This window comes from Dicentrarchus labrax, unplaced genomic scaffold (genome assembly GCF_905237075.1).
Source record: "Dicentrarchus labrax unplaced genomic scaffold, dlabrax2021, whole genome shotgun sequence".
In the NCBI taxonomy this organism is placed as follows: domain Eukaryota; kingdom Metazoa; phylum Chordata; class Actinopteri; family Moronidae; genus Dicentrarchus; species Dicentrarchus labrax.
Genome location: NW_026136714.1, coordinates 13,697,901 through 13,725,510, shown reverse-complemented (window position 1 = coordinate 13,725,510; position 27,610 = coordinate 13,697,901). Strand labels below are relative to the sequence as shown.

General features: G+C 39.8%; 1 protein-coding gene across 4 annotated transcripts in view; it reads left to right on the top strand.

Annotated features, from left to right (window-relative positions):
* Positions 1–401: 401 nt before the first annotated feature.
* Positions 402–27,610, top strand: part of dmxl1 (Dmx-like 1) — a 51,309-nt gene continuing 24,100 nt past the window's right edge. For all 4 annotated transcript variants that reach the window (XM_051421443.1, XM_051421442.1, XM_051421441.1 and 1 more), the window contains exons 1-29: positions 402–752; positions 2,331–2,540; positions 3,413–3,538; positions 6,638–6,715; positions 7,259–7,337; positions 7,490–7,634; positions 8,166–8,232; positions 8,470–8,654; positions 9,490–9,691; positions 12,262–12,442; positions 13,030–13,206; positions 13,393–13,634; positions 14,630–15,347; positions 15,806–15,927; positions 16,479–16,568; positions 16,985–17,087; positions 17,190–17,309; positions 17,735–17,953; positions 18,665–19,926; positions 20,188–20,446; positions 21,191–21,324; positions 21,417–21,603; positions 21,737–21,847; positions 22,683–22,852; positions 23,577–23,674; positions 23,818–23,983; positions 25,038–25,166; positions 25,291–25,429; positions 26,502–27,277. In XM_051421443.1, the coding sequence (XP_051277403.1) occupies positions 2,454–2,540; positions 3,413–3,538; positions 6,638–6,715; positions 7,259–7,337; positions 7,490–7,634; positions 8,166–8,232; positions 8,470–8,654; positions 9,490–9,691; positions 12,262–12,442; positions 13,030–13,206; positions 13,393–13,634; positions 14,630–15,347; positions 15,806–15,927; positions 16,479–16,568; positions 16,985–17,087; positions 17,190–17,309; positions 17,735–17,953; positions 18,665–19,926; positions 20,188–20,446; positions 21,191–21,324; positions 21,417–21,603; positions 21,737–21,847; positions 22,683–22,852; positions 23,577–23,674; positions 23,818–23,983; positions 25,038–25,166; positions 25,291–25,429; positions 26,502–27,277 (6,372 nt within the window). In that variant the 5' untranslated portion in view covers positions 402–752; positions 2,331–2,453. The remainder of the gene's footprint in view (positions 753–2,330; positions 2,541–3,412; positions 3,539–6,637; positions 6,716–7,258; positions 7,338–7,489; positions 7,635–8,165; positions 8,233–8,469; positions 8,655–9,489; positions 9,692–12,261; positions 12,443–13,029; positions 13,207–13,392; positions 13,635–14,629; positions 15,348–15,805; positions 15,928–16,478; positions 16,569–16,984; positions 17,088–17,189; positions 17,310–17,734; positions 17,954–18,664; positions 19,927–20,187; positions 20,447–21,190; positions 21,325–21,416; positions 21,604–21,736; positions 21,848–22,682; positions 22,853–23,576; positions 23,675–23,817; positions 23,984–25,037; positions 25,167–25,290; positions 25,430–26,501; positions 27,278–27,610) is intronic.

Below are 27,610 nucleotides of genomic sequence, written 5' to 3'. Positions count from 1 at the left end.
AATTAAGTTGTTTATTTAAAAACTATATTTTCACCAATTTATGGACTCTGGTATTGTACTTAATTGAAGATCTGGGAACAATTACACATATTTCCAATTCTGAATAGGCACAGTACCACTTTTTACCTTAACAAAAACAGCTGGACTAACAACTTTACAAACTCACCTTTTGACATTTTGAACATTTATTTGAGAAAGGCAGGTCAGGTTGAGCAGAGTCACTCAAACATGTGCAAACAAACACAACCAGACCATGTCCATTAAGCTAAGCAGTAAGTAATAACACCAAAAACACACGGAAAACCTCTCTACGTCTTCAACTGCAGGCAGGTGTGTGCCATGCTGAATTTATGCGTCGCTGTCAAAAAGCCAACTACAAGGACCACAATGCATTGCGGCGAAACAGTCACTATCATGACACATCTTCAGCATAAGGAAAAGCTTCCTCCTTGGAAGCGTTTTATTTGCTAACCTTGGAAAGAGGTTGGCTCCTTCTTATGGTTAGCAGTTAAGGAAGTGTTTTAAAAGCTGCTCGCATCGGCGAGCAGACACTGTCATGTTTAACTGTGTGTCATAAGTGATCTACAGCTAGCTTTCTAGCTCAGCTCGCTAAAAAGAGCGCTTCACAAGCTAGTACGCGCTAACGCTAGCTAACTGATGAGACCGTAACATTTAACGTCGGAGAGATATTGGAAAAGGGGGTAACTGTTATCCTTACACCTACAAGACATGCTACAAAGAAACATCACAAAGTAAGTAGCTAATTACTTTCTGTGAACACCGGTCGGGTTACGGTGCTTGTTGTGTAAAATGCAGATGGCTAGCTAAACTTGATAGCTAAGTTAGCGTGTGATTCGAGGACTTGGAAACATGTTAGCTAATGTATGAAGTGTTTGCTTTAATTCATCGGGACACTTAACTCATTCTAGGTTTTGATCTGTACGGGTGACACGGCGTTAGTCAGATGTGGTGTCATTTGCTGTTGTGTCTTAATGTGCTGGCGTGTGAAACATTATCACGTGAGTTGCCACAACACAGGAAACAGTCACATTTTCTCCACTTACAACATAACTCAACGTTGCTGCTGCACTTTATATTAATGCTGTAGGCGTAAAGTTGGACACTCAGGGACTTGAGATTCATTAACTAAAAAGACGTTTTATTGTGTTGTTAAAATGACAAGTTAGGTACCTTAAACCTAAAAGTGAGATAAGGTCACATCAGTAACTCTTAAAGACACCTGGTATGTATGTATTTTTATTCTGTGAGTGGTTTTTTTTTTTTACTCTAATTAAGTTAAGTTGGACTAAGACAAGTAAGACAAAGTGGATCAACCGCACTTATATTGTTGTAGTGAGGCGGCTGCACTGTGTTGACTCTTTTCTGCACTTCTCTTAATAATGACCCTTTTATGTCTATTGGACTGAACTTACTGCCAGTGTACACAGGTAAAACACTGGACATACACAGACATTTCTTTAAAAGTTAATGCCGTTGTGTTACCTGTTGTTATCCACCCAATAACTTGTCCTATCTCTGTTACTTAAGTCCCTCCGGGAGAAGTTGTGATGCATTTGAAATGCCTTATCGTTTTAAAAACTTCCAGAAGCAGTCTGCACCTGGACAGTCCACATAAGCTGATGCCACATTGCTAGAAAGCCCCGTAGAGATAATGTGACGGTGTACTTGTACGGCATTTGTGACGGCTACTAACACCATCACCTTGCTTGTCCAGTTTTTTTTTTTTTTAGGTACCTGAAAGCCCTCTTTTACCCCACAGGTGCCTACCCACCATTGTGGTCATTTCGCTTCCTGTACTTGCTAAATATTTTGTCAATAAACAAGCTGACTGCATTTGTTTTGTGGCTAAATAACTCTCGATGATAACCTCTAAAACGGCTGATGCGCTAAATGGCACGGATTTTATGATAGGCCATCAGGACAGAATGAGCTTTGGCGACAATATGCCTTTTTCAGCTGTCTCTGTGCCAAATAGGTTTAATGCTTATTCGTAGTGGGTCCTCTCACAATACCAGTATGCTTTTGTGCATCAAGTCCCATTGTGAGACTAATTTCATGCAGTTTTGAACTGGTGCAGAAGAGGTATAAGAACGCTTGATGCCATATATGCACAACAACAATTTGCAGATCATCTATTTCCTCCTTGTTACTATTGCAAGTACTTGTGTACTTGCAATAGTGTGAGTGTTAAATCAATCTGCTGTCAATATACATGTGTTAGTAATACGCCCTAGGTGTGAAGCTTACTGAGCCAAAACTTTCTCTTTACATGTCATGTTTTTATCTCTCCCTTCCTATCTTCAAAACAGCAAGTCTGTAGTAAAGATGAACACATCCTTCCCATGGTTTCCCATGAATCTCAGCTGGACTGGGAGGGTGTTGTGAGAAAGGAGAGAAGAGGAACGAGCGCAAGGGTACTATAAACAAGAGTCATGAATCTCCATCAGGTCCTCACAGGGGCTGTCAACCCTGGAGACAATTGTTTCTCTGTAGGCAACGTCAACAATGTGCCATTCACGGTAAGATATTTCAAGCTCTGGAAATATTTCCCTCCCAGCTATTTACGAGCTATGATTCTTAGGGGGTTCGCCAAAGTGATCTATCAGAACATATTTTTGTTCATTGATTTGCTTTTCAGAAAGCAGAGCAAAAGAACAATGTGGGGGAAAAAAATCTCTTTGTTGTCTTAAAAATTGCATTACAGATAAGTGATTTAAAAAATGTAATTGAGCTCATTTGGCAAATTTTTCTGAATAAAGACTTGGTTATTATACAGACACATTTTTTTCTCCCATGTGGGTTGTTAGGCCACAATGAGGCCCTCCATCACTCAGATACTAGGGATGTGTTAGCTTGATCGAATGCTTAATTATATCAGTGCTAGTTTAACTTAACATTTTAATTTAATGTATGTCATTGTATTGTGTTAAATGCTGTATAATTAAGGTCATACTTAATAGAGCAAAAGCTCATTCCTCATTTGCAAGAAGTCCTTGTTTAGGTTTTGGGACTGTGCTGCATGTCTGAATTACAAAGGCTGTGCTGCTGACTGCTTTTGCACTCTGTGATCTGAAAGCAAACTCTACGAGATACTAACTCCCGTGCGCTTTAGGGAATGGATCAATAGGAGAACTATTTCTGTCCTTATGTCCTCTTGTGAAGGAGACATAGCCACAGTGAATCACAGCTCATGTGAAGATCTCCTGAGTGCCACATAAATATAGCATAGATTTCTAATCTTATCTATTTGTACTCCAGAGCTGTCATATTTGGCATGTTGATGCAGTGACACTGGCTCCAGCTCAAGTGCAGTTCAACTAACCCTGCGTGCTATTCTCTCTGGGCAGATCTAAGTGTCATTGTCATCTCTTTTTTTCCTGTCTCTTGATAGGCCTACGCGTCAGGTTGTGATGTGGTAATTTTGGGCAGTGACTTTGAGCGACTGCAGATTATCCCAGGGGCCAAACACGGGAACATCCAGGTCGGCTGTGTCGACTGCTCACTGCAGGGTGGACAGGTAAGACTAATGGAGTGGTCCTCTGTCATTTTGTGCCCTTTGGCTAATGTGTAAATCAGGATGTTCCTGAAACACCACACCATTGTTGAATACAAACATTGCAGTTTAAATGAATAATGCACCATATTCATACCCGACCCTTAATCCCATCCGGTGGTTTGACACAGTTCAAACTGCAAAAAGAGGGGATCAGTTAAAAAAGAAGTGAGGGCGCTAGGGCTGTTCTTGCACAGCACCATGACGTACATTTCTCCTTCGTTTTTAATTCACTTGACGACCCAACAGGGATTGGTGGAATGTGTTTTTTGATCAAGTGTGGTAAGCAAGCTCAGTTCAGAGTGTCAGCAAATGCATACTTATCTAATGAATCCTATCTAAATTTAGCTAAAATGCCCACGACTCAACTCTTTTTAGATTTTGTTACAGATTAACTGTAACTGTTTTGCAAGGCACATTAGTGGCACTCAGTTGCCCTCTTATTAACTGTGGGCAGCTTATGTCTTCAGGAAAAAGATTTGTTGGCAACGTCAGTGGCTGTTTAATGAACTTCAGCTTCCTGTCATCAACTCCAAGTGAGGGAAAAATCACCCCGAAAAGCAAGTAGTGGTACAGCAGGCACATACACTGATATAATGCCCCTGATAATCCCTGTAATGACCCCAGAGTGGTTTTAACTGTTGGCCCAAACAAAAGAGCTGTTGTGAAGTGTTTATAAAGTGTATCTGGGACAGATCTGTAATAGTGAATTCCTGTTATGAGGTCTTTGTGATCTGGTCTAATTGAACTCAGTTCCAAGTCCATCTGTGGCACAAAGACAACAAGAGAACTGCCTGTGTGTACACTTTCAGTTTGCTACAGGGATAGTATAAATGTAGAACTGGATTTTTAAACTTGTATTGTCTGGTTTTCTGGTGAACTTTGTGAAAGAAGGGGGTTGGACTAGTCCCAGTTGCTGCAAGAATGAAGAATTATACTTTATATTCTTAAATTTGGAATTGACTGTTTTGACTGTTTTGAATTATTTTCTGTCTAAAAAGTTTAAAAAAAGCTAAAAAACTTGAGATTGAACACAACACTTGCTGACACTAGTTGACCCACTGTTAGTCCAAACTCAGACCTGTTGTTTGAGTAGTTTCTCTCTGTTGAGAGAGTTTTGGACTTTATAATATAAACAGATGCCATAAAATCTAACTGCAAAGCTGCAAAAGGTCATGTCTGAATCTCACTGAATATCTTCAGGGATTGTTTGTAATAATACTAATAACACTACTACTACTGCTACTACTAATAATATGTCTCGCTTGTATTGTTTTATTATCAGTGGTAGTAATTACAACCAAATTTGTATTTAGGTCTAAAACAAAACTCATAAAACCCCACAAGTTGTAGCATCTCCGCAGACTAAGCTAATGATCATCTTCCATATTTTTCAAGCTTGAAAGAGTGCTGTTTTTTTCAGTGGAAGCCAAAGCAACCCATCCTGCATTATTATTACAGCATCACAGTATTCATTATTCCTCTTAGCTACTGAGTGAAAATGCTGCAAACAAATGAAAAAGGGAAGATCCAGGATTACTTAATCTGCATAAATTACTAGAGATCTTCAAGGCAGAAGTCATCATTGCGAGGTCATCACTTTTAACTTGGGTTTATTCTTTGAAACAGGGGTGGTTGCCTTGTCTAAGAAAGGCCTGATTTAATTCAAATGTTAAAAAAGCTATCCTTTTAATCCAACCCACCAATCCTTCACCTCCCCTCGTGATGTTTAATCCAATTCAGTCCGGCCTGAAGGAACCTCACATGCCTCCAGCATGGTCTAGCATCTGTTTAAGCATGCTCAGTTGTTATGCTTGCCAGTTCCACCTCACTGTCTCTCTGTCCACTCTGTTTGCAATGCTATTTACACAGTATTGTTCACACACATCCCCTGCACTCATACATTTTGTAGCACTTCAGATGCATTTTGACCACTAGCATTAATGACCCACTGCCATGAAACATGTATTTTCTTAAAACATTATATTGAAGGTGCAATTTGTTTTAATTAAAGAATACCACATTATTGTGACACTTGAATACAATTAGTGCAAACGACACAATCACTGATAAGAATAGTAACCTGCATTGGGCCTTTTATACTATATTTTATGTTGTGATGCAGCAGGTTAGACTCTACAGAGCTTTGCATTGCTTAATTTCATGAAGAGAAATTTATTTTTAGCACAAAACAAACTAAAAGAATTCCTTTGTTTATTTAGATTTTGTGCAGAGCAACACTATGAAGACAAAAGGGGGAGAACTTTTTTCTTTTTGCCACTCTAAGAACAGGCCTATCTTGACTTGACAACTTTATTCCCTATGCTAGAGCCTCAGTATATTGTTAGTTCTTATGTTTGTTCTCCACTGGAATCTAATTAAAAATTAACCGTTATAAACAAATGATATATTTTCCTTATGTATTAACATGCCATGAGCCTCTGTCTGTCAAATATTTTATGAGACCATGTTTGTGCCTGTAATGGCTTGCATGTGTGTGTATGTGTTAATACATGCACATTTGCACGTGTGAGAGTGTGACTGACTGCTTCACGGTATTCATTCTATGACAGTCGGCATATTATTTATCCCAATAGAGACACAGCTTGTACTCAAGACCGGGACCTTATTAAGCTTGGTATTTGTGGTCACTGCCATAGAAATGTCACCCATTCAGTCTGTTTAACATTATGACTGTGGCTCCCATGGAAAGCACTTGTATGTGCAGCTCTAACAAATGCCTGAATGGGAGGTGTGTATACGTATTTTTGATTTGTTGTCCAAGGACTGTACTCCTTTACTGTTGAGACATGTCATGGTTTATATAATATTTTTTTTATTTACCCCCAGTTAATATTTTGTGTAAGGATCCACACTCATTATTCTCAGCCTAAATAGTCAAAACAAGGATTTTTTTCCCCTACAAGAAATTTAATTAGTTTTGCTTATTTAGAAATTGAATGTGTGAAATAACATGGTTGTGTTTTGGGTGATACCTTTTCATTCTGTATCAGAAAACAAAATGTCTTGATATCTAACATGTTTCTCTTTTTCTGTGGACAGATTGCGGCTTCCTATGGAAGCATTGTGTGTATCTTTGAGCCTGTTCAGCACCCAGATCAAAAAGACACATCTCTGACTGTGAGTAGACTACATTCGCCAGTCACAGTCTGGTCATCCATTTATTCAGATCATCCTGAAAAAATTAGACCTTTGTTTTTTCAGGCCACTTTCATATTTGAAACCCATCACAAGTCGCCAGGGAAGCACAAATGTTTCCAACAGACATGCACATTCCTAGGGAAATTTTGAATGAAGTCTTGCTGGCATTGCCATGTTTACTGTTTATTCCCATTCTTGGGAGTACAATACAGAAGTCTTAGGTTTGTATGTCAGCGTTGAGCAGCCTTCTGTTGTTTTTAGATGTCAAAGAATAGTCATAAGGAATGGAAAAGCTTTACACATCCTAAACACAACTCAGTACCTCTTTCATTGCAGAAGTTCCCTGGTATTACAGCTGCTGTCTGTGTGGCCTGATCACATGTGGCTCACATGAGAGCAGCTTCACTTTTGGTTAATGTTAGGCAGTTGGAACTACTGATACGGAATGATTTCTTACAGAACCTGTGCTATTTTTATCATTCGATATTCTTTTAAAATTATGTTTTTATTTTGTGTGTACAGAAGGTGAATTGCCAATGGCAGAAGACCGGTCAATTTGTATTAAAGTCTATGGTACGGAACCTGGCCTGGCACCCCACAGGTACTGTGATATATAGGGCTCTCTTAAAGTAACACAAAAACTTATAGTTGTGTCCTAAAAAGTTTTGGGTTCCTTTTTTTTTTTAACAAATGATTAATTAATTAATGGGTGGAATATGTCCTGAGAATGTGAATGTGTTTTTGTGTCTCTAGGCAGCACTCTCTTAACTGGCTCTAGTAGCCTCCAGTTGTGGTCACATGTTGATGGAGTAAAAGATGAAGCTGAAAAAGAAGGAAAGCAGACAGAAATGACCATAAGAGACACTCATTCAGCCTGGAGTTGCATCTGGCAGAGCAAGTAAGAACTGAGAAGTACAAAATCTGCACATGATACTGCCTACATCTATAACTTCAAGAGAGGGATTTTTATTGCTCTGTGGATAACTTTAATACTTTATCAACACTATTTTTAGTTATACACTAAATACATACTAAACAAAGCCAGCTATTATAGATTTTATTTAAGATAAAAGATACTTTATTGATCCCACACTGGAGAATTTCACTGACTACAGCAGCTCTAGATACAACACAACAGTTACGAAAATACACATTAAATAAAAAATAGAATGAGAAATACAATATATAATAATAGAAATAATAAAAATAATAATAAGAGTTATATGTGCACTATATACAGCTTTTGTGTACAGATGTGATTGATACAGAAATAAAATTTCTTTATATTCCAATAGTGATATAATAATTTAACCTTATTCTGTCTTAATCAGCTGCCATTACTTGCTATATATTTTATATCTGAAAATGCAGAGTTTTCTTGTGTTGACTATATTGAAAATAATGTAATTTATGTATTTTTTGTCTGAAGGACGGCCTCTCCAGTCAGTTTAATGAAGTTCTCTCCTGACGGGGAATTCTTTGCTACTGCTGGACAGGTAAGTGGCTGGTACCAGGAGATGCTAAACCTGTATGAATTTGGATGCAAATTAGTCATGTTTGCATTTCTATTTAGCCAAACACTGTACTGTACTTGCATGTCATTGTAAAGTAACAGATGAGTAGCGCCTACCTTTTAATGTTTTAAAAAAACATTTAGCCTAATTGCTTTAACTTGTAATAGCACATCCTACATTATGGCATCCATTATATCCCTATTTGTCTCTCCTCTTAAGGATGACTGCCTAGTAAAGGTCTGGTACAGCACCAGTAAGTGGAAGTCAGGTGTTGCGAGTCTCTTCACACCTCCAGAACCCAATGTTGGTGTCCAGGGAGAGCTGGCCTTTTCCTTTGTCTACCTGGCCCATCCCCGCTCTGTTACAGGCTTCTCTTGGAGGAAGACCAGCAAGTACATGCCACGGTATGGACACTGTCAAACACAAAAAAATATTTTTAATTGGTTAGTTTTCACCTAGGCTGACACAGCTGAGTACACCAATTATAAAATCACAAATTACCAATTGCACAATAATGGCTAAAACAATACTCAACTCGCATAACCTGTTTTTTAGGCTTGTTTCACTGGGTAAACAGGGAGTATCTCTTTCTGTTTATTTAGCCGCCCAATATACTGTATTTGTGGGTTGAATAAAAATGAATGAGCTCTCACAAGCAAGCACAAACAATAGGTTAAAGGCTGTATCACACTATACTGTTACTCCCAGTTCTGCCTTGCTTTGTTACAGCATTGCTTATCTTATGTAGCCTGTAATTGTTTTCTGTCTGAAATTATGATCTGACACAGTTCATGGCAGATTTGGCGTACAGGAATATTATTTGGGAAATTACCAGGAAGAGATAACTGTTGCTTATCAGATCAGAGAAACAGAAAGTAAAACAGTGTAATGTTATGCCAGAGTTCACAGTAAGCTTATTTGCTTCGATAAATTAGCATTTAGGAAATCTCTTATTTTACCTTTGGCATCTTGCTCTGTAATCATGGCCTACATTAATGACAAAATTAGATTCAGTCATTTCTTTATCACCAGTGTCATTACTACTCCTGTTAACCTTCATTGTTTGACCTTTACTTTAACTTATCTCTCTGCAGGTGTTGCTCCTTTGACCTGATACTGAATAGTACTATGTTAGATGATAAAAACTGAAGAGTTCAGTACCCAGCATCAGACTTCAGCCTAAACATTTTGCCTTTATCCTTTCTTTTCCACTTTGCTGTCCTCCCTCTCTCCTAACAGGGGTGCAGTTTGTAACGTTCTGCTCACCTGCTGTAAGGACAGCGTGTGTCGGCTCTGGGCTGAGACACTGTTGCCGGGTGACAGCCTCCTGTCTGGTTACCATAACAACCACTCCTCTGGCCAACACAGTGACACACTCAGATGTGCTGGCCCTAGGAAAAACACCTGCAATGGCAAGACACAAGGAGGAACAGCACAGGAAGTAAGCAACTCCATTGTCATTTTGTTTTTGCTAAAGATAAATACGCTCTGTTTGTTTTAGCTAGTTGTACCTAAATTGACTGCCAACTCTGTCTAATACAACAGTCAGTAATGAATAATAATAAAGGCCTTTTATGAGGGTTTTACATTCAGTGCTTGTTAAGTCTATTTAAGAGAGGTGTTAATTCAACTTTATGCTCATTAAGGAGGCTGTAGTTTGCAGTGCCCATACCTACCCATACCAACATGAATGGGGTATAGTATAAGTATAATTCAGCAGGAATGTAACTTCAAAAATTAACATTAAATTGACACACAAACAGTTTCAACAAATAACATTATACATTTAATAAAGGTAGGGTTTATAGTTAGAATCCAAATCACATCATAAAAAATATATACTATAATAATATGTAATATATCTTAAAATTCAAAATGTTGTTCTAAATCTGCTTTCTTTCTTTCCAATTTCAGTATCATTGCCATAATTTGACAATGTAGCACACAGATTGAGACCGTTGGAAAAGCTTTCATCTTGAACCCTATATCAGAAAACTAGGGTCAAAGAAGTGTTTGCTGGGGTCAACAACATTTGTTTGGGTCTGAATCAAAGGCATTATTTATAAAGCTGTTTCACAGTGAGAATGTTGTCTATTTTGGTTATAAAATCCCCCAAAAATCACCATAATTTCATAAACAGTGGGAAAATAAGTAGCACAAATGCTGTGCTCTGTGGTTTGCCCCACTTGGCCTTGTTATAGAAGCCAGGCTACTATATTTTCACCACTGCTAATGTAGGACATTAGGGTGCTGCAGAGATGAGGGAACAAGAGCAAAGGGAGACTGAGAAAGAAGATAGAAAAACAGTGGCTTAGAGTAGTTAAAAGGGAAAATTAATTGGCTATCAGACATGATGATGATGGCGTTTGAAGCTTTGCAGGGCTTAAGAAAAGGATCAGTGAAAAATATTGGCCTCCTTTCTGTAATCTTTGAAACACCTCAAAATTATAACTTTTTTTATGGTTGTTTTTATGTTTCATTTTGCTGTTGCTAACTCACATTTGTAATGGTGGTGTCTTCTGCTTTAAGTGACTAGTGTTGTAGCTGATAGCCTAGCTAGGCCTCAAACACAAAACTTCCATCCATTTAAATATGGACATTTAAATGGTTATGGGTCTCACTGGCACTTACAGAGCTCAGGGCACATTAGATTACAGGAAAAATAGGTATGCAAATTTCTCTACTGTGCCTTGAGGATAGTCTGTAAGAGTACATGTGTGGAATTATTCATTAAAAATCACAGACTGTGCTGGATCATCCAGGCAGTAGTCTGAGGTAACTCTCCCCCTCCAAAATTGAATGGATGGACAATACTGAGAGAGCCCTATTTTAAACTCCATTTTAATATGATGCCTCAGGGAGGGATGAACAGTACAAGATTTCTCGCAAAATCAATGAAGTTAATTAATCCCAAAGTTTCTTGATAAGGATACTGTTTGAGAGCCTCCAGAGGAAACAGTGATATGGGATTTCCACTACAATCAATTTTTTCTACATAGCTATAAACCCATTCTAAAGTATGTGTATCTGCTTTGGCAGATGCATACTCAAATGGTGAATTTACACACATTTCTTATCAATATTCGCAAAGGACTGCTTTTTGGAAGTGATGAGCGCATTAATCTCAATAATACTTGGAGAAATTGCAGCCTTACGGCTCAAGTTACTCATTCTACATCAGAGAAGCTGCATAAAATCAGCAAAATTCGGACCATTTATTATGTTAAATAATCTCCATGAAACTTAATATTCTCTGTCTTTCAGATCATTCATATGAGACTGCTGTAACGGGTTAATACCTTGTCGTGTGCATTCACAGAGGCTCAAGTCTCAAATTGTAGGTCTTTACACGTTACTGAGAAACAACAGGAAAAACCAAATTACATAACCAAAGTACCAAATTAAGTTAAGGTTTCATTTCACTTCCCTTTACATGCCCCTCTCTTTATCTCAGCCATTCTTCTTCTGTGCTGCCTCTTTCTCCCTGGCTTTTTTAGACAAACTGGGCAGTTAAACTTAAATGTTGTTTAAACATCAACAACATTAAAATTAATTCCCATCCCTAAGAGTAACACTGGTGGAGAGTAGCTCAGCTCAGGCTCGGAGGAGAACAGTGAAGTCCTGTTTGTTGGTACAAGTTGAGTAATTCACATCAGCCTCCAAAATCAGGTTTAACCTGCATCGCTATGTCAACCTGAAAGGGCTATCAGAAAACAATGGTGTTTCACCTCCTTGCCTCACCCTATAACATTTTTGTTGCTTTTCAGTTTATTTAAGAAGATCTAATCTCTTTAAAGACATCATTGCCTCTGTGATTTGTACATACATTTATAATCTATGAGAAAATCACTTTGATAAACTCAAGGCAGTCTACATTCATAAGATATAGATTTCATTTTTGTCAAAACAATCATCACATTTGTGGTATCAGAACTTTAGCATGTAAGAACATAACGCATTAAGTATTGTTTAGTAATTATCTAACCTGAATAATCTATGTTTTCCTCACAGTTGAATTTTCAAGATTCGTTGCACTCCTCCTTTTATCGGGATGTGCCTCAGCCCTCCCTGACTGGCTGCCTGCCTCACCATCAGAGCCGACACTACAACCACAAGAAGAGCAGCAGCAACATGCCCCATGCCAACGCTCTCTGCCACTTCCACATAGCTGCCAGCATCAACCCTGCCACCGGTCAGATTCAAGCACATTAGTTTCTGTTACTTATTGATAATAATCCTGTTGATCCTCGTTACCAGCATTGTGTTGAAACACCAAGCCATTGCTCCCAATTTATTGAAGAATTTGCAGCTACAAGATATTTCAAAATATTTCTTAAAGAGAAGGAAATAATGTAGCACACCTACAGTATAGAAATCATTAGTTATTTGTAAACCATAGACACTACATATATAGTTAGCTCTGCTTGAATATAATCAGCTTGAGGTCAGAGGGCTTCACCCCTGTGTTTCTAATGGCAAAAATGCTTTAAAATTTGTAGATTGCCTGAGGTTGTTTATTTAACATCCCTATAAGCTTTTATGCTGAATTGAATCAGGGCAAAATCTTCTTTCAGCCTTGAGGCTGAGAAGTCTTGTAGGATTGTATTTGTATGCTTGAATAATATTTAAGTATACTTCGAACCATATTCATGAAAGTTAATTTGCTCCAGCAGATGTCTCTCTGCCCTGCATGCCCCAAATCTAATGTAATGTTAATTTCTGTTATTCTTTGCCATCTTTTTCTAAACGTTTTAACATCACTTGCATTCTTTATCACAGACATTCCTCTGCTTCCCTCCATCTCCTCTCTGAGTGGCGTGGATGACGAGGAGCCTGGAGGTCTTTTTACTGTCCACTGGCTCAACAACAAAGAGCTTCATTTCACTTTAGCCATGGAGGTCTTCCTGCAGCAGCTCCGAGGCAGCCTAGAGCAACAGAACGACTGCTCCCAAGAAGGTACAAACAAATATTTAGACTAGACATTAACAATTTATATGAACTGCATATGAAGCAAGATTAATGCTTTCAAATCTAGACTCTGACTTTCCAATCAAAAAGTGAGACTTTTTACATTTTTCATTAATCTCCATACTCATTTTCAAAATTAAAATTTTGGCACTATGATTTTTCATTCTCTTTCAGAGGCTGAAGATGAAGATAACTTTAACGAAGAAGATAATAATAGTGGGCCAAGTGACTCCCAAGGACCTGAGGCTGTGGAGCTTCCTCTGGCAGCAGTGAAGCACCAGGTGGAAGTGTTGTTAGAGGAGTGGAACAAAGGCGCAGACATGTTGTTCAGTATCCATCCCATGGACGGCTCTCTCTTAGTCTGGCATGTAGACTGGTTAGATGAATACCAGCCAGGCATGTTCAGACAAGCTCAGGTGTGTTCACTGGAAATGTAGTTTATGTTTATGTAAAACAACAACAACAAAACTGATGTTGATGTTTAATGAACTTAATCCCTCACCTTTTTACCTGTATAGGTATATTCATAAATGTTGATAATCATAGTTTGAGAGATTGATCAAGAAGCACAGTAACACAAAAGTGTTGTGATGGGAAAACTGCAGTAAAGCAAAGATCAATTATATTTTTACTGTATAATTTAATGAACACTGTGAACAAAGAAGACTTTTCTTTGGTCACTTTTGCAAACAACTTGTTTGTATTCACAATTTCACAAAGTGTTTCTTGGGGAGTGAAGTAATTTATCATCTCAATACGGTTGTGAATCATTTTGACAGCTGTGATGGTCCAGCTCCTTTTCTAATGGCTTCTCATTCAGCCGTTCAGACAATTATATTCTAATTATGTGTGACTTCAAAATCAAATTCAAAAGTCCCCTGATGCCTTTTTATTAGCGGTGAAATAATGAGTACCTTGTGACATAGCAGTCAGTCAGTCGGGCAGGGCAGCTAAAAGAATCCCAAGTTTCATTGACATTCAGGTTGATTAGGCCTGGCTGCTTTAATTAGATAAAACAGACAGATACCGGTATTATTATTAGCATAAGTTTTGTTAAACATTATTCTTTTTTACATATATGAGGCAGGAGCAAGTGAAGAGAAGGCTGTATCCCTCCAGTCTCCATCACTGTGGCCCAGTTAATTTCACAAAGTCAGTTCTCAGCTTCTGAATGGAGAATAGTAGAATTACAGCCCTTTGTTTTTAGCTAACCCTTTTGAAAAGGGTGCTCATGATCTTCACTGCCATAGGTGTCCTTACCGCATTCACATGGGAACTTTAGCTGTTTCATAATGTATGCTTATTTCAAGCTAAAAGAGAATTACTTAATTGACTGAATCCTTCTTATCACTCACTCGCTGCTGTACGTTTTAGTTGCTTTGATGTCATTGCTATGATATCTCTCTTTCAGGTGTCGTTTGTGTCCCGTATCCCTGTAGCGTTCCCTACAGGTGATGCAATCTCCCTGAGCCACAGTGTGGTTATGTATGCCTGCAACAAGAACGTGGATCTAGCTATCCAACATGGCAGACAGCGACCACCTGGGAGCACATTGCCTCAAACCAAATCTGCTCTAATAAGCTACGGTGGTCAAGGAAAAGCTGCATCCAGCAGCAGTCTTCGACTAAGCATTTTCACCCCCAACGTCCTTATGATCTCCAAACATGCCGATGGCTCCCTAAACCAGTGGGCAGTCAGCTTCGCAGAGGACTCTGCTTTCTCCACTGTGCTCAGCGTCTCTCACAAGTCACGGTACTGTGGCCACCGCTTCCACCTCAATGACCTTGCCTGTCACTCATTGCTCCCTCTCCTCCTCACCACCTCACACCACAACGCCTTGAGGACACCAGAGGTAGACAACATCCTGGCTCCTCCGGACGCCTGCTTCTCTGGTTTCCCTCATTCAGCCTCTCTGCCGCGTGGGTCACGGCCCAGCCGGGTGTCCCTGGGTGTCGTTTCCCAGGATCCCAATGCGATCTACAGTGAGCTGATTTTGTGGAGAGTGGACCCTGTTGGCCCACTGTCTTTGTCAGGCGGGGTCTCCGAGCTAGCTCGGATCAATTCTCTCCATGCATCAGCATTTGCTAATGTAGCCTGGCTGCCCACGCTCATTCCCAGCAGCTGTTTAGGTGAGAAACATATATGAGATTGCTGAAGACTTTATTCTCTCTTTCTTTTTCAATCAACCATTTTAGTTGGCACAACTTCATTTTCATAATTCCAGTTATTTTGGTTCAGTAATATGAAGGAATATTACTGAACAAAAAAATAACCAAATGAGATCTCTGGGACATGAAATCCCCATAGGTAATAATTTAGAACAGTCTGAGTACATTTTCCCTAATTTGAATATAAATAAACAATTCCTGTGAAAACAACTCATTTCAACTCCATAAAATCCACGAAGGCCTTAAATTTCCAAATCAAATTGTTACTGTAGTGTACTTGGTCTGTATGACTTTATAACAGGAGTCTTTAATATTTGCTTGTTTGTCACATGTACTGTAACTCAGTATTCTGTATATTTGTATTTTATGTTTATTTAAGCATAATAGCAAACACTGTTCAATGTTCTTTCTGTTTGTAGGTGTGTACTGTAACTCTCCAAGTGCTTGCTTTGTGGCAAGTGACGGCCACTCACTCAGACTGTATCAGGCTGTTATTGAAGCTAAGAAACTCCTGAGTGAGCTCTCTAATCCTGAGATATCGGTAAGCCCTCAAACCGGATTCCCAAACTCCAACAAACTGCAAACTTGCAATAACTATTTTTATGCACACCAATAACAGCACATCAGTGTTTCCCCTTGCACCCAACAGAATCAGTGAGGTAATAAGGTGCTGTTAATTTGCAGTCTTGCCACTTCATTAGTGTCAGCCTTGGATGACTCGGTAGGAAAATTACATAGGAGCACAATTAACTAACAAGAGAAGAGAAATAAGATGAATGGCAGTGATCCTTCTAACCAAATAGAGCAGAGTAGAATCCAGCAAGAAGTGGAGGTTTATTATTAGTCCATAACAGAGCAGAGTTATGAACAAGAAAGTTCATAACTAGTCTGTTAAGGACATTCTTTCTTGCACTGCTTATAAACAGCTCACTGTTTTCATAAAGTGTCGTCAATGACGGCGCAGATATTGGTTATATATTTTTAATTTTCAGAAGCACAATTGGCACATTAACTTTATGTTTGTTTGACTGTGTAATAGCGTAATGTAATAGTGGTCAGTTAATGAACATTTTTTTGTTTGTTTCATTTTAGAAATATGTCGGGGAGGTGTTCAACATCATCAGTCAGCAATCCACAGCAAAACCAGGATGTATTATCGAGCTGGATACCATCACTGGTTTTGTAAGTATACATACCAAGACCAAGAGTATTCAAACATATTTCCTTTGCTCCTGCTCTCTCTCTGATCAACAGCTAACAGTAGAGAGACATTGTAAACATCTTGGATGAAGAGGATACTAACAGAAACCTTCCCTTGAAATAAAGGATATATAAACTGTAATATATTTATTTATTGGTAGCAGAAAACCTTCTGCAGTAGACTTTTTGAGTCTCTGTAAAAGGTCAACCATGAGACAACAAACGGGTGCAGAGTAAACCTTCTCTCATCCCCTCAGGCAGTTTTCCTGTGTGTGTGTCTGTCTAAGACTAACAAACACAACTTGTGTGTTTGCGTATCGGCTTCACAGTGGATGAAGCATGTTGTTCAGTGGCTGCATCTGATTCCGTTTAATGATAGCTGCTGTTGTTCTCTACAGCAGGGGAAGGAGACCCAGCTCCTGCATGTTTTTGAGGAGGATCTGATCCTCGGCAGTGAGAGAGCAGAAAGCACACAGGAAACTCCTGATTCTCCCCACACTGGTATGGCCAAAATGACTTCTTCTAACTCAGTGTTTGAAAATGTACACCACCATAGTGGCACTGCTCATTAATCTCTCTTTGTCTGTGTGTGTTTCCCTGCAGCCTCTAGCCAGCCAGCCTTCTCGGCACGGTTTTTCCTCGTGGTGGTCGAATTGACCCCGACAGGTCGCTCGCTCCTCCACATGTGGCATCTCCATCTTGCTGCTCGACCGGTCACCATGGGTGGGTACTTTAAACAAAAGACTCAAAGTTCACAGGAAAAAAATTGATTCACTGCCACATTTGCTTCAGGATAAACACTTTTATCAATTATCTTGTTACCATAACCAAATTAATGGCAGCTTTAAAGGACAGTTTTACCCCCAGAGAAAGTCACAAGAACTAGAAACCTGACAAAATTGTGATGTTAGTAAGCAATAACTCTGCTGAGAAGTTCTTAAATGTATCAGTTTTTATTTACCTTGTAGAAATAGTACTGTACTCTGAACTGAATTTACTGGTACGGTTGTACATCTGCCAAAAAGATATTAAAGTCAAATGCAAATAATGACTCAAATGCAGTGTCTGTCACTGCATTCACTGAGTTGTGACCCAAAAAAATGTCTTGGCTTTATAATATTTCCCTCTTCCTGTTTATGTCCCCACAGACGAGACCATGACAGAGAAGGATGCCACTACAGCTTCTCCTTTGAACAGCTCTCAGTTTAACTTTGACACGTTCAGTTCTCCAGTAGCTCAGAAGAGTAAACCCTGCACTTCCAATCTGCAGAGTGCATGTCGCCTCAGCCTCACAACACACAGGCTATACAGCCAGGAGATGGCTCTGCCAGAAGGGGTGGAAGCCATCAGTGTTACACCCTCAGCAGGTGAGGACAATGCACATACACATGATGTAAGTCTATAACTTTCTCTTGTAGTGAAATGCAGGAGACAAACATCACACAACACAAGGCGTTCCATGTGTGAAAAAGTGCAATATTGATTGTAGTAGCAGCAGTGTAATAATTATAGTTTTCTTTACATTTTGTGTGAATTAAAGCAGTGTCCTCAGTGCAAGTATGCCAGTCTTATAGCAGGGCACAGATAAAGAAATTTAGCAGCTACTGCGGAATTTACAAACACCAGCACAGACTGAAATGTAAATTTTATGTTGCCATGGAACTTCATTTCTAAAGAAATGGTCCATTTAGTTAACAAATGATTGAAAACATTGATTCAGATAACCTTTTTAAAGTTCAAGTATAGAAGTCAAGTATAGACTTTTGTTTATCGACTAATAAAAAGCTATTTCCATTATCTTTGGAAAGAAAAATAGAAACTTTCAAAGTGATGATGATAGATGTTTTTTCAACAATTTGAAATTCTACTCAAAATGCATAATGATTTTCAACTGTGTATTGTGGTAAGCCCACAAAAAAGCTGTTATTTCACTTGCACTTATATATCCAATAAAAAAATCTATCTTTAATCAATTCAAAGACATTTACCGATATTAAAGGGTTAAAAAATTAAATTTTACAATTAAGAGTTTAAGATAAACATCCTTACCTAACAGTGTAACTCAACTCTCTTCCTAGGTCACTTGAGTGCATCATGTTCTCTGCCAGCTGGACGCGTGCCTTACCTCCTTGCTACTTCCTGTTCTGATGGAAAGGTGCGCTTCTGGAGGTGTAATGTCATTGCGACAAAGCCTTCCAGTATCGACAACTTGGTGTACCAATGGGAGGAGTGGCCTCTCCTGGTGGAGGAGAGGTTTCCCAACAGCAGCGCAGTAAGCGTGCAAGGTCGCCCTATAGAGGTCAGCTGCTGTCACGCTGGACGGATTGCAGTTGCTTACAGGCAGACGGCAAACACACCCCTGAACTTAACACCTCATCTGAACTCACATGGACTGCTGACTTCTCCTCCCAGCCTGGCTTCCACCCCTTATGTGAATTACAACAACACAAACACTCACCTGACCCCAACCCTGACTGTACAGCGTAGCCCAAATCTCACTCCAACCTCCAACCCAGCAAACACTAGAGAACCATTGGTCCACATTGACATCTTCCAGTGTGAGTCCACTGGTGGGTCGCAGTGGATTCTAGAGCAGACGATAGTTCTGGACAGCACAGATCACACAGCTAACAATGATAATAGCACAACTGGAAGTGCCAATGTTCCAAGTAACATGGACTTCTCTATACCCAACGAGAACTGCCATGGTTCTACTAGCAAGAGCCTGGTTCATTTGGACTGGGTCTCCCAGGAGAATGGATCACATGTTCTGACCGTTGGTATTGGCACAAAGATTTATTTGTACGGCTGTCTCTCTGGGAAACCTCCAGAACTCTGTCTGTCATCTGATGCCAGTAGAGACCAGAGCTCCTCTCGACTGGTTCTGCTTCGAACAGTGGATCTGGTCTCTTCTGTTGAAGGCTCGTTACCCATTCCAGTCTCCCTCTCCTGGGTAAGAGATGGCATCTTGGTAGCAGGTATGGACTGTGAGATGCATGTCTACTCCCAGTGGCAGCCCCCAGCACCACCCAAATCCAATGGCACAATTGCCCAAGATACAGACATCAGCAGCAGCATCTCCTCCATAACCTCAGCCCTTAGACAGAGCCAGGAGGATGCTCTCAGCGCTGGGGCCCCCATGTCTTCACTGGCCCCTCCCAAAAGGGCCCTGACAAGATCAATGATGAGCCTGGCTCAGAAACTCAGTGGGAAGAGAACAGCTTATGACCTGCCTCTAGAGATGGAAGATTCTGGGCTTTTTGAAGCAGCTCACCAACTCTTTCCCACTCTGCCCCAATACCATCCTGTACAGTTACTGGAGCTCATGGATCTAGGGAAGGTAAGTTGAAGGAATTACTCAAGTAATATCTATAAAAGATATATTTTATCTTTTTTGATTGTTTTGTTCTATATTTGAACATATTTTCCAGTTGATATAACAGGGCAGTTTTGTCAGTTACTATAATTGAATTGAAGCTTTAGTAAAACAGACTAATACATTTTAAAATAATTCGATGAGTTGTGATTGCTTTAAAAATCGTAATATAAGATGACTTGTGTTTTAAAATGTAAACGGGTAACATAACTTGTCTATCTTAAGGTTCACCGTGCTAAAGCCATCCTCTCTCACCTGGTAAAATGCATTGCTGGAGAAATTGTGGCACTTAAAGACAGTAACTCTAATCCCGAGAAGCGTGTACGCTCTCGAACCATCAGCGCTGGAGGCAGCACAGCCAGGGACCGGAAGATGTTCAGCAAGGCAGAGAACTCAAGCCCCGACTACACAGAGATAAGCTCCATCCCTCCCCTGCCTCTGTATGCACTTCTGGCAGCTGATGAGGATACGTCACCAAAACCTGGTGGGTATAAAACATGTGGTTTTAGAATACTAATATTCAGTAGTTAATAAAATAAGGGTAAACTTTATTTAAGTAGTACATAGGCAGCATAGTTGGAAAATGACAATAATCATGGACTAAGGATGTTAACTTGTAATTTGATTCCAATACCAATCCCATTACATTAAGCCAAAGAGGCATCAGATGTTAGATTTTTGTGTTTCTTTTTTTAATCTAGCATTTTTACGTGCTCATCTAAGACTATGCCTCTGCAAGTCAATCATGGTTTGAGACTGGACTATAATAACTATCAAAGACTGCACTTGTGGATAATTACTTATTAGGGTAGACTGGAGTTGGATTTACTTTGGTGTTGAATTGAGAATTGAAGATTGTAACTTTGTCAGTGTACGTTATGTCTAAAAAAACTTCAACAACAAAAGTTATCAGGCATGCTTTTAAGCAGGTACATAAACAAATGAAGAGAAAAACATGGAAAAAGCAAATACCATGTTCAGCCCCCGGCCTCAAAGTGTGAGAAAGAACAATATTCTACTTACTGGTCTTCTAGCTATTCCTCATTGTTTGTCTAGGGATACAAAGTGAGAAGAATGAAAACAGAAACACATATACAGTAAAAACATTTAATGTTCTTTAGTATTTTAATATAATGTAATCTTTGAAAACCAGCAGGAAGATTTTGTGCACATCTCTTATGAAATACATTTATTGTGGAATTTAGCCCTGTCTTGTGCTTCCATACAGATAAAGTGGGCAGTGTGAGTGGAGACAGCGGGCATGGTTCCAGTCACACTGACGCTTATGATGAGCTCTTTCAAACACCCAGTATAGCGGACCTGGACCCTCTGGACAGCAATCAAGAGGAAACGGGGAACAAGGTTGGTTTCTTTTGAAATTAGTGTGTTGTCTTATAAATTAGAAATACCATAACATTTTACAGATTGTCTTCTTTCTTGTTCCTGGTCTGTAGGTCATTGACCTGTCCCAGTACAGCCCGACATACTTTGGTCCAGAACATGCCCAGGTTCTGTCCAGTCACCTCCTTCATTCCAGTTTACCAGGTTTAACCCGTATGGAGCAGATGTCTCTCATGGCACTGGCTGACACCATCGCTACCACAAGCACAGACCTCAAGGACAGCCAGGGCAAGAGCAAAGGTACTGCAGGGAAAGGAAAACTAAAAAAATAAGGGCTCTTTGAATGAATAGAAATGCAGTAGATAAGATTCTACTTCATTATGTAATTATGTTTTGAAGTAGCAGTAAGAGCTGACTGTCATTGACTTAACAGGTGGAGAGACGCTGGATGAGTGTGGTCTGAAATTCTTGCTGGCCGTCAGACTCCATACCTTCCTCTCTACCTCCCTGCCTCCAGCACACCGAGCACAGCTGCTACGCCAAGGTACAATTACAGGATAGTGATTTTCAGACTTTTCATTGGGGGCGTTTCAGAGCTGACACAAACAAGCAGGAACAGACTGTAGCATTCAGCACACTGTACAGGGCCACTATTACATCGATAAAAATAATCTAATAAGACCAGAAGTTACAGATAAACTTATTAGAAAGTCAGATATCCCTCACAATTAGCACACTACCTTGTATGGTCTTGCAAGAGTTTATGTAAGTTTCCAGCTTGCTGCCTAAAGAGCTGTCTCCCTGCACTCCTTCAGACTCCTTCAGTGCCCACCTAGGTATCAGAGCAGTAATTCTATAAAGGGTCCTAAAGCTAGAAAGAGAGGAGGTTACTGATGATTTGAATTTTATGACTATAAAAATCTATAAAGTATAGAAGTGAAAGAGAGGTGTTGCCAATCAGCAGTAAACTTTTTAGCCCTTGAGGCTAACATCAGCTTGCATACGACTGTTGACGGATATTAAAACTGACAGAAGAGACAACTCGTCCTGACCAAATATACCCAATCATTTTCTCATCCAGACTCATTTAGCCCTCTGCTTTTGTTTTTTCTCACTGCAAAGCATTAACGTTACCACAGAAAGTTGTTCTGCTACAACACTCTCCATTTTGTTTACACCTGCTTCCCCATGCGATCACAACACATGTATTGCTCCCTCTGGCACAATAATAATAATATCCTTTAGGGTGTGATGCGCCAGTATTTTCAAATCTTGTAGTGTGTGGATTTTTAAGATTAGAAATCTGTGAAGTTTCTCCTTATGTGCCACCTAATTTGAAAAATCCCCATTTTCGACATGTCCTTTTCTCCTCTCTGCAGGCCTGTCAACATGCCATTATGCCTGGGCCTTCCACTCTGAAGCTGAGGAGGAGCTGCTGAACATGGTGCCTGCCTTACAGAAGGGAGAGCCTACCTGGCCTGAGCTGCGCTCCATGGGTGTGGGGTGGTGGCTGCGCAGCACCAACAAACTACGCAGGTGTATTGAGAAGGTGAGGAGGTTAATGATATTTGTTAATTAGCATCAGTTTGGGTGTCTGTGCTCAAATCCTAAACAGTGACCCATTGCGTGTGTAAAAGAAAAGGTAGGAAAGACCAGTACCTCTGTGAAGTGAAGTTTAGTTTAATATTTAGTTTTGACTCGCATATTCTAGTCTTGTTTTAATCATCAAATCATGATATAGTTCAGGGTTTGGAAATGTATATGAAGTTCTTTTCTTTAAAACTATAGACACAAAAACTAATCTAAAACATTTATCACTTATCAAAATAGTTGCAGTCAGTTTTCAATCAAAAATACCAACATCTTCTACTTGTAGTTTAGTGTGAGGATTTGCTGCTTTTCTTTGTCTTATTCGGTAGTGGTCTGACACTAAGCAGCACATAGATTGAACTCATTTTCACCCAGATTGTCTCCCTGTTCTTTCTACAAACCTTCAACTTTAAAGATGTTAATCACATCAAAATTCACCACATAAAGGCATTGGAGGTCGGCTGTTGGCCCTGCGTACTTCATATCGATTGCTTTATTTATAAATGAAGTGCTGTCAGAAGGTGAAAGTGAAATTTTGCTGTGGTTGCTGTAAAATACAGCAGTATAACTGAGGTAGAGCTTCTCCCTGAAATGACCCATAAAGCTACAACTTGTTCTGTGGACAAAACTGTATAGGCTGAGGAGGCCTGAGCTGAATGTGTTTTTTTCATTTATTTTGTCAGGTTGCCAGGGCTTCTTTACAGAGAAACAATGATCCTCTGGATGCAGCTATATTTTACCTCGCAATGAAAAAGAAGGCAGTGGTCTGGGGATTGTACAGGTAGGCAAAACTGACTGAATTTTGCATATGAAATATAGTCATCACATTATTTGCTCCTGGCCTTAAGCAAGATTATCTCTGACAGATGACTGAAGACCTATGACACCAGTATTGTTTTGAATCCTTCATGTTTTTCTCTCCAGGTCTCAGAAGAATGCCAAAATGACAGAGTTTTTCCGCAACAACTTCAGCGAGGACCGGTGGAGGAAAGCAGCACTGAAAAATGCCTTTTCTCTGTTGGGAAAGCAGCGGTTCCAGCATTCTGCGGCTTTCTTCCTTCTAGCTGGCTCCCTTAAGGATGCTGTGGAGGCAAGTGGAAAATAGACATGACACACTGTTTGCAAGAAGCAGTTGTTCCTTCAACTGCAAGTGCCTCTTGGCAGCTTGCTAATCGAAACTTTGCTTTCAGTCAAGAGCTGCTCATTTACATTTACAAAATGTCTGTAGCATTGTAATTTCAACCATTCATAGTCAATGGCAGTGTTTAATGGTATAGTACAAACCAGAGAAACCACATTCACAAGAACAGTCTTCGCCGCCAGTATTTCTGTAGTATGTAGCATCCTTTTTATTATTAAAACAGTTCAGTGCATTTCCACAGTGGTGTCTTTTAGCACAATGCACTGAAAAACTTGATGTTGGCAGTTGACTCTTGGGTGTTGCTGCCTTTCTTCCTTTTTGTGAGAATTTTCAATAGCATGTTGTCACATTCATAAACCCACACACAACTCCACACTCTTGTTGAAGCTTTGTAAATTGGAACACTACCTTCATTTCATAAAAAATATATTTGCCTAAGTTTTGTTTTTTAATGTAGGCATTAGTATTTCTGCAATCTATCAGGGGTAAGTTAAGCCACAGAAAACCTACAGCTTGCTGTCTTTTTGTTCACATATTAAGAGGACTGCATCTGGTCAGCGTGTTTGCCTAACCTTTTATTCATCAAGGTTACTTCTGTTTAGAAAGTCCCTAGAGCAATGAGTCACATTATTTCATCTGTGTGAGTAACTGGAGCTTCTCTAAGCATTTTATGGAGATGAGCGTCACCCAGGCAAAGGGCTATCACTGACTTTGCTTACTCTCTCTGTCTGGGAGATCAGTCTCATTGAAATGCACCTCACACCTTATCAGTTGGGAGCAACTACAACAACTTGAGCTATCCACTAACTCTTTGCTATGTGCAAATATTTTTATTTTTCACCTTTTTTTTGGTTGAGAAATCAGATCATTACTGAACAGAAAATCATGTCCTGCTGGATTACTGTGCATCCAGAATATACATTATTTGTCAATATTTGTGCCAGTAGCTCAAAATGCATTTTAAATGTTGGGCTGAAATATTGTGCTTCATTTCCTCCTCCAGGTTTGTATAGAGAAAATGCAGGACCTACAGCTGGCCCTGGTGATCTCCAGATTGTATGAGTCTGAGTTTGAGACAGCATCTACCTACAAAAGGATCCTCCAGAGACATGTTCTGGGACAAGACAAACAGGTACAGAGTTTGTGTATACCACGACCTCCACAACCTACCTATTGTTGTTTGACTCTCCAGCATTTTTATAATTAATACACCACAGAAACCAGAATAAGCTATTGTGATTATTGGTATATTTCAGATTCAAGCACACCAGGACCCGTTCCTGCGCAGCATGGCTCACTGGGTCCTGGAAGATTACAGCAGGGCCTTGGACACTCTACTCGAGCAGCCTGCTAGCAGCGCCAGCTCTGGGTCCACTGTGAGCAAATGTGATGCTGGTAGGTCGGCAGTGCTCTGTGTGCATCTGTTTTTTCTTCACCTTTATTCAGAGGTTTGGTAAAATTGTATTGTATTGTATTTTTATGCACTTGCCAAATGTCATGACCATTGCACTACTATGTTGTCATTTCTAAATTTTTTTTACCAATGACGGAACGTTCGTATATAAATTATACTCAATTATGAGAACAAAAGAAATTCACACATGCCACATGTTCTGACTGCTAGTATTGTAATACGTGTTGTTGGCTAGTTTGTTTTTAAGATATAGTCTGTAATTTTAGAAGCTTTTTAAAATATCTCAATAGGCTGTTCTCTTTGTGGATAGTGCAGGTAAAACCACGGCAATAAACTATAAGTGCGGCCAATTGTAATTCGGCACTGTGAGGTTGAATCCTCTGCTTTTTACAAAATGCCTCAGCTTTGCAACTATTTTTGGTCCTTTAAGTATGTGAATTGCAGACGTAATTGCAGCCTACTGGACACAGAAGACCATTTAATTGAAGAAAAAATACAGCGCTTGCCTTACGAGTAAATGAAGAACTGAACTTAATATGAACCCCACTTTGACTTAAAAGCCAAGACAGTCCCAGATTAACATCCCTGTGCTACATGTCTTTCATAAATGATGCTCTCAAAGCACATTTAATATGCTTAGAGAAAAGAAAACACTGGCTTATAGAAAGTTGGAAATGGTTTTCTTCTACTTGATAGATTATGTGCTGTCCTGGCTGAGTTTTAAGTATGAGTTGCCTGGTCCTTTTTACATTGTTTAGACCTAGATGAACAAGAGTGAACTTAATGCATCACCTTTTTTTCCACCAGCCATTTCAGTATTTCAACTCCCAACTACACCCTCTACTCGCCTTTAAGGGACAACAGAACAGAGTTTGTCAGTGTGCAAGTGCTCACATTAGCTGCATGCCTTCAATTGTCTTTAACAAAGATTCAATATAATCCAATATGCAGCTTGTCCCTGCAGGTACTGTGGTCAAAACACGAAATGTAGCTTTCATAGTAGTAGTGCTACAGACAGTGATAAAATGTGTTTTATGTCTCTTTGTATGGCAGGTTCCTCTCCTGTGTCTACATGTAACCCTGAGGTTTTTAACTTTTACACCTACCTTCGTACCCACCCACTTCTACTTCGACGCCATTTTGGCTCTTCAGACAAGGCTAAAGTTGGCCTGACTGCTGAGGGTCGCAGGGCTGACTCCATTAGCCTGGAGGAGAGAAGATTGTTTTTCACAGCTGCATACGCACATCTGCAAGCTGGCTGCCCCATGCTAGCACTTGAAGTCCTCTCCAAGATGCCCAAAGTCCGCAAGCATTCCAAACTCACTACCCAGGAGGACACAGGCATTGCTACTGAACTCAGTGTTGGGAGCAAGAACGGACAAACATCAGACCCAGATTGGTCTCAGCCGGCTCTGAATGGCTACGAGTCCAATGAAAACAGCCAGTCAGATTCAGTGTTAAGTTTTGACTGGAGCCAGCCGTCGCTGACACTTCCAGACGAGTCCCTGGACTTGAAGTGGGACAGTGACAAAGATGATGATGAGGATGAAGAAGAAGCAAAAAATTTCAAGAGCGGTAGAACTGCAGACAGCAGCAGCGTATTCCAGGACACGCAGGATACCATGTCGCCGCTAATGGAGACAGTGACAGGAGAGGACAGTGAGGACAGTGATGACTTCCTAGAACCAACGAATGACATCTTGGCAGCCCAGCTGAAGTTTACTGCCTGCTTGAAGATTATGACCAATGAGCTCCGGACCCTGTCGACAGGGTATGAACTGGATGGAGGGAAGCTACGTTACCAGCTCTACCAGTGGTTGGAGAGAGAGGTAATAGCACACACGTAACTTATACACTTACACACTTAAGACTTAAGGGTCATATCAATAATATTTTTTTTTGTTTTAAAATAGTTATAAACTCTATCTGTGTGGTGAAGCATTAGTCTGGCTTCACCCTTCGGTTCACTCAATAAAACTTTTATAACTTGCATAACTCCCACACATCTCTCCTGTCTTCACGTTCACTATTTCAAGATTTTATCTCTCTGTGTGCATTGTGTCACAGCATATAAACATCATATTGGTAATAACTCCAGTGGTTTTCTCTCATGAAATTGTTTGTCTTTTCCTGTGAAGACTATTTGACAATTTGGTGAAATG